This window comes from Musca autumnalis, unplaced genomic scaffold (genome assembly GCF_047663935.1).
Source record: "Musca autumnalis isolate F117 unplaced genomic scaffold, ASM4766393v1 scaffold_1, whole genome shotgun sequence".
Classification (NCBI taxonomy): Eukaryota; Metazoa; Arthropoda; class Insecta; order Diptera; family Muscidae; genus Musca; species Musca autumnalis.
Window position 1 is genome coordinate 208,031,094 of NW_027411644.1, and position 7,291 is coordinate 208,038,384.

Genomic DNA, 7,291 nt, shown 5'->3' on the forward strand with positions numbered 1-7,291 from the left:
GAAAATTGCCTGATATCCATGTTTGTCATGTTTGTGTTATTGTACCATTTAATATTAATGATAGATTAATTGAATCAAAGAAAGATACAAATTTTCCTATGTTTTCATTGATAAATTCATTTCTCTTTCTTTTGATTTAATAAAGAGAGTAGACTAAATCAACCTTAATGTAAATAACAACAATATGGCCACTCCTTTAAACGAAAATGTGGCAATACTAATCGACTCTCGCTTCTAATTGCAGTCTCTCTCACTTTGCATTTGACGTTTGTATTTGATTCATTTGGCATTTGGTTTCACGTGTTTGGGTATATTTTGAAGAAGTTGTATTTACATCAGGAACCATGGCTTTAAAACGTTTAAAAAGTAAGTTAAATTAAACAATTATTAGTCAATTTGTTATAATCCAATTTAACTATTTTAACCTTTAACTTTTTAGCAAAAAAGTCCAAGCGTATGACGGGCAAACTTAAGCATAAAATCGAAAAGAAAGTCCGTGAACACAATAGGAAAGTGCGTCGTGCCGAAAAGAAGAATCCCAAGAAGGGCAGTAAGAAACAGAAACTAATTCAAATTCCCAACATATGCCCCTTCAAGGAAGACATACTCAAGGAAGTGGAGGAGGCCAAAAAGCGCCAGGAGGAAGAAAAACAAAGAAAACGCGAAGCCATTCGTTTGGAACGGAGTCAAAATAGGTTTAAAACGCTGGAAGCCTTGGCCGATGATGCTGATATGCGTGGTACTGTGCACACAATTATGCACGAAAATGATGTGGCCAGTGATGAGGTAGTAAAAAACAAAATAACGCTTTCGAGTTTAAGGCTTATTCAAATTTTCTTGTAGAAACAATACAAAACAAGCGATACCAAGGAACAATCACTGAAACAATATTTCAAGGAATTCAAAAAGGTATTGGAAAATGCTGATGTAGTTTTGGAAGTTGTTGATGCCCGTGATCCATTGGGTACACGTTGCACAGAAGTTGAACGTGCAGTTAAGGCGGCACCAGGCAACAAACGTCTGGTATTGATATTAAATAAGGCCGATTTGGTACCCAAAGAAAATTTAAATGCCTGGTTGAAATATTTTAGACGTTTGGGTCCGGTAACAGCCTTTAAAGCATCTACACAAGATCAAAATACAAAATTGGGTAGACGTAAATTCCATCAAATGAATTCGGAGAAGGCCATGCAAGGTTCTATGTGTGTTGGTGCTGAACTTTTAATGTCCATGTTGGGTAATTATTGTCGCAACAAGGGCATCAAGACCTCGATACGTGTCGGTGTTGTTGGTATACCCAATGTGGGTAAAAGTTCCATTATCAACTCCTTAACTCGTGGTAAATCATGTTCCGTTGGCTGTACACCTGGTGTTACAAGGTAATTTTTTGTCGTTTATTTTCAAATATAAAATTAGGAAACACGCCGACAGTCGTAGATATTTTTAGGGTTATTTATTAAGGTTCGATCAGACCCCATACAGGGACTTTTTAAGAATATTTTTTCAAGGATGTCTAGACCACTTAAGTGGATTTTTTGAGAGGCTTATCAGAGCATCAAACGTAATTTTTTTTACCAAAACAACAACCGTGGATTTTTAGGAATATGTTTGAAACTATTATAAGTGGATCAAGAGGAGTATAGTGGCTGAACATTTTTCCAAAATTGTATTTTATTATTAATTTGAGAATATTTTTGGGAAACTATGAGGCGGCCATCATATGTGGATTTTTAAAGAATATTTTCCTGGCACTGTGAGACCACAAAAGTTGAGAATAGCTCTACCATCTTTCGAGGGACTTAAAGATCATATATTTGAGGCTATTTTTGGGGATATGATCGGATAACCAAACGTTTAATTTTCAGGAAGATTTTTTGGATTACAATTTTTTTAGAACATCTTTTTAGTGACTATAGATTTTATTGTCATTAAAACGACTTGCCCCTTTCCAATCTTTCTAATTCCTTTAATTCCTATTTTCTTTCAGAGCTATGCAAGAAGTTGAATTGGATTCGAAAATCAAACTAATCGATTGTCCTGGTATTGTCTTTGCCAACTCAGCCAAAAATGAAAATATGCCTGCTGTTCTGAAGAATGCACAACGCGTGGGCGATGTCAAAGATCCCTTCACCGTTGCCGAAAGTGTTTTGAAACGTGCCAGCAAAGAATATTTCTGTAAATTATACGATATTACCCAATACGATACGTTTGAAGAATTCTTTGCCAAAAAAGCTGCAAGGATGGGTAAATTTTTGAAAAAAGGTGTACCAGATGTTGTAGCCGCGGCCCGTAGTGTCTTAAATGATTGGAATACAGGCAAAATTAAATACTGTACACAACCACCAGAAGTGCCGGATAACAATGATGTCCATGTCAGTGCCTCCATAGTTCATGCCGAAGCTAGAGAATTTGATGTTGATAACTTTGAGCAAATGGAAACTGAAATTCTCAACAATTTCGATGTTAAAAAAGACGATGTTATGGAAATTACATCAACCGGTCCAGTGGAATATAAACCAATGGATGATGAAGATGACACCGCGGATAAAGAAGATGAAAAGAACACAATAATCGATGAAACTGAGGTGCATAGTAAGAGAAAGAAGAGGAAATTGGATGAGGATGATAAAAAGGCAAAACATGATCCTGCCTTGGAGTTGGAGGGTAAGCTATTGGTCACTCACATACAATTCTAAATCAATAACAATTTTTTTACCCTTTTTTAGGAAATCAAACCCTCAACAAAAACATAAAAGAACTCATAAAGAAAAAGAAAAAACAAGAAAAGAAAGTTTCCAAAATTGCCGATGTTTTGGACAGCTTCAGCATAAGCACAAAATCTGATGATAAATATGATTTCGATGAGGATTACGTTATAGATGAATAACATTTCCCAGGAGGGGTGTAATTTAATTGGAAATTAGTTCTTTTGTTTTTAGATATTGTATCGAAATTTCTTATGCATAATTATGTATTAAATAATACATACAAACTAACTACATACATACTATATAAGATTTTGTAAAGCTTTAGTGGATATAAAGCAACTTTATTAAACAAACATTAAAATGTGTTTTTATATTAAAAATATATTCAAGTAAGTGAGTTTGACAATAAGCGATTTTTGGCAGACCTAAAGTCCACTTTAAGCGTGGATTTTTTAAGCGATTTTTGCGAGACCTAAAGTCTACATTAAGCGTGGATTTTTTAAAATATTCTTCCCAGACCTAAAGTCGACAATAAGCGTGGATTTTTCAAACGATTTTTGACAGACCTAAAGTATACAATAAGCTTGGATTTTTCAAACCTAAAGTCCACAATAAGCGTGGATTTTTTAAAAGATTTTTTCCCAGACCTGAAGTCCACAATAAGAGTGGATTTTTTAAACGATTTTTCCCAGATCTGAAGTCCACAATAAACGTGGATTTTTTAAACGATTTTTGCCAGACCTAAAGTCCACAATAAGCGTGGATTTTTTAAACGATTTTTGCCAGACCTAAAGTCCACAATAAGCGTCGTCAGCTGCCACGACAAACTAGAGTAGTTTTGGCTCAACTACGCTCGGGATATTGCAGTCGCCAAAATTCTTATTGGGCGGAAATCGATCGCGCCGTGCAAAACATCTGCCCTGTATTCGGCATGGGCCCGCACGACACACAACACCTTTTTAACAGCTCCGCCAAACCTACCCATCTAACTCCAGTGGATCTGTGGCTACATCCCATCGAAGCAGCCATTTTTCTGGAACTGGAGATAGACCCAGAGCCAGATTGAACAGAGGAACGAACAAATAAACATAACAAAAACACTGTTACAACAACAACAATAAACGTGGATTTTTTAAACGATTTTTGCCAGACCTAAAGTCCACAATAAGCGTGGATTTTTTAAACGATTTTTGCCAGACCTAAAGTCCACAATAAGCGTGGATTTTTTAAACGATTTTTGCCAGACCTAAAGTCCACAATAAGCGTGGATTTTTTAAACGATTTTTGCCAGACCTAAAAGTCCACAATATGTGTGGATTTTTTAAACGATTTTTGCCAGACCTAAAGTCCACAATAAGCGTGGATTTTTTAAACGATTTTTGCCAGACCTAAAAGTCCACAATATGTGTGGATTTTTTAAACGATTTTTGCCAGACCTAAAGTCCACAATAAGCGTGGATTTTTTAAACGATTTTTGCCAGACCTAAAGTCCACAATAAGCGTGGATTTTTTAAACGATTTTTGCCAGACCTAAAGTCCACAATAAGCGTGGATTTTTTAAACGATTTTTGCCAGACCTAAAGTCCACAATAAGCGTGGATTTTTTAAACGATTTTTGCCAGACCTAAAGTCCCCATAAGCGTGGATTTTTTAAACGATTTTTCCCACACCTAAAGTCCACAATAAGCGTGGATTTTTTAAACGATTTTTGCCAGACCTAAAGTCCACAATAAGCGTGGATTTTTTAAACGATTTTTCCCAGACCTAAAGTCCACAATAAGCGTGGATTTTTTAAACGATTTTTCCCACACCTAAAGTCCACAATAAGCGTGGATTTTTTAAACGATTTTTGCCAGACCTAAAGTCCACAATAAGCGTGGATTTTTTAAACGATTTTTCCCAGACCTAAAGTCCACAATAAGCGTGGATTTTTTAAACGATTTTTCCCACACCTAAAGTCCACAATAAGCGTGGATTTTTTAAACGATTTTTCCCACACCTAAAGTCCACAATAAGCGTGGATTTTTTAAACGATTTTTCCCACACCTAAAGTCCACAATAAGCGTGGATTTTTTAAACGATTTTTGCCAGACCTAAAGTCCACAATAAGCGTGGATTTTTTAAACGATTTTTCCCACACCTAAAGTCCACAATAAGCGTGGATTTTTTAAACGATTTTTGCCAGACCTAAAGTCCACAATAAGCGTGGATTTTTTAAACGATTTTTCCCACACCTAAAGTCCACAATAAGCGTGGATTTTTTAAACGATTTTTCCCAGACCTAAAGTCCACAATAAGCGTGGATTTTTTAAACGATTTTTCCCACACCTAAAGTCCACAATAAGCGTGGATTTTTTAAACGATTTTTCCCACACCTAAAGTCCACAATAAGCGTGGATTTTTTAAACGATTTTTCCCACACCTAAAGTCCACAATAAGCGTGGATTTTTTAAACGATTTTTGCCAGACCTAAAGTCCACAATAAGCGTGGATTTTTTAAACGATTTTTCCCACACCTAAAGTCCACAATAAGCGTGGATTTTTTAAACGATTTTTGCCAGACCTAAAGTCCACAATAAGCGTGGATTTTTTAAACGATTTTTCCCACACCTAAAGTCCACAATAAGCGTGGATTTTTTAAACGATTTTTGCCAGACCTAAAGTCCCCATAAGCGTGGATTTTTTAAACGATTTTTCCCACACCTAAAGTCCACAATAAGCGTGGATTTTTTAAACGATTTTTGCCAGACCTAAAGTCCACAATAAGCGTGGATTTTTTAAACGATTTTTCCCAGACCTAAAGTCCACAATAAGCGTGGATTTTTTAAACGATTTTTCCCACACCTAAAGTCCACAATAAGCGTGGATTTTTTAAACGATTTTTGCCAGACCTAAAGTCCACAATAAGCGTGGATTTTTTAAACGATTTTTCCCAGACCTAAAGTCCACAATAAGCGTGGATTTTTTAAACGATTTTTCCCACACCTAAAGTCCACAATAAGCGTGGATTTTTTAAACGATTTTTCCCACACCTAAAGTCCACAATAAGCGTGGATTTTTTAAACGATTTTTCCCACACCTAAAGTCCACAATAAGCGTGGATTTTTTAAACGATTTTTCCCACACCTAAAGTCCACAATAAGCGTGGATTTTTTAAACGATTTTTCCCACACCTAAAGTCCACAATAAGCGTGGATTTTTTAAACGATTTTTCCCACACCTAAAGTCCACAATAAGCGTGGATTTTTTAAACGATTTTTCCCACACCTAAAGTCCACAATAAGCGTGGATTTTTTAAACGATTTTTCCCACACCTAAAGTCCACAATAAGCGTGGATTTTTTAAACGATTTTTCCCACACCTAAAGTCCACAATAAGCGTGGATTTTTTAAACGATTTTTCCCACACCTAAAGTCCACAATAAGCGTGGATTTTTTAAACGATTTTTCCCACACCTAAAGTCCACAATAAGCTTGGATTTTTTAAACGATTTTTCCCACACCTAAAGTCCACAATAAGCGTGGATTTTTTAAACGATTTTTGCCAGACCTAAAGTCCACAATAAGCGTGGATTTTTTAAACGATTTTTCCCACACCTAAAGTCCACAATAAGCGTGGATTTTTTAAACGATTTTTCCCACACCTAAAGTCCACAATAAGCGTGGATTTTTTAAACGATTTTTCCCACACCTAAAGTCCACAATAAGCGTGGATTTTTTAAACGATTTTTGCCAGACCTAAAGTCCACAATAAGCGTGGATTTTTAAAACGATTTGGATATTTTGGATATTTTAAACGATTTTTATTTGACCTAAAGTCCACAATAAGCGTGGACTTTTTAAACGATTTTTATTTGACCTAAAGTCTACTATAAGCGTGGACTTTTTAAACGATTTTTATTTGACCTAAAGTCCACAATAAGCGTGGATTTTTTAAACGATTTGGATATTTTAAACGATTTTTATTTGACCTAAAGTTTACTATAAGCGTGGACTTTTTAAACGATTTTTGCCAGACCTAAAGTCCACAATAAGCGTGGATTTTTTAAACGATTTTTACCAGACCTAAAATCCACAATAAGCGTGGACTTTTTAAAAGATTTTTGCCAGACCTAAAGTCCAAAATAAGCGTGGATTTTTTGAACGATTTTTGCCCGACCTAAAGTCCAAAATAAGCGTGGATTTTTTAAACGATTTTTGCCAGACCTAAAGTCTACAGTAAGTGTGGATTTTTTAAACGACTTTTGCCAGACCCAAAGTCCACAATAAGCGGGGATATTTTAAACGATTTTTGCAGAAATGAAAAGAGCTGATTGTCTTCTTAGAGAAAGCCTGGTGATCTTATTTGAGAAGTGTCTACTGTTGTATTAAAAATTGTGCCAAAATATTGGGGACATACTTGGCCTGTTCCCGTACTTTATAAATTGGTAAAAGTCGTATAAGTTGTAAAAGTCGTAAACGAATTTCATATAAATTTTGTGTACCGGAACGCAAAATGGTTTAAGCCTTTACCTAATTAACTGCGTGTTGCGTGTGCGTTCAAAAATACAAAAACAAAATACATGTATTTCAAATTAAAAACAA

At 35.5% G+C, this 7,291-nt stretch overlaps 1 protein-coding gene across 1 annotated transcript; it reads left to right on the forward strand.

Moving 5' to 3' along the window:
- Positions 1-230: 230 nt before the first annotated feature.
- Ns1 (Nucleostemin 1) lies at positions 231-3,061 on the forward strand. The gene is made up of 5 exons (XM_073959985.1): positions 231-366; positions 440-786; positions 844-1,379; positions 1,988-2,664; positions 2,727-3,061. Exons 1-5 carry the CDS (start codon positions 345-347, stop codon positions 2,885-2,887), a joined length of 1,743 nt encoding a protein of 580 aa, XP_073816086.1. The 5' UTR covers positions 231-344; the 3' UTR covers positions 2,888-3,061.
- The last annotated feature ends 4,230 nt before the right edge of the window (positions 3,062-7,291 follow it).

What these genes read in the sequence shown, in the direction of transcription:
- Ns1 (XM_073959985.1), top strand. Translation starts at nt 345, where the DNA reads ATGGCTTTAAAACGTTTAAAAA. An exon ending in GGCTTTAAAACGTTTAAAAA is followed by an intron (nt 367 to 439) that starts GTAAGTTAAATT and finishes TTAACTTTTTAG; the next exon opens with CAAAAAAGTCCAAGCGTATG. An exon ending in ATGATGTGGCCAGTGATGAG is followed by an intron (nt 787 to 843) that starts GTAGTAAAAAAC and finishes ATTTTCTTGTAG; the next exon opens with AAACAATACAAAACAAGCGA.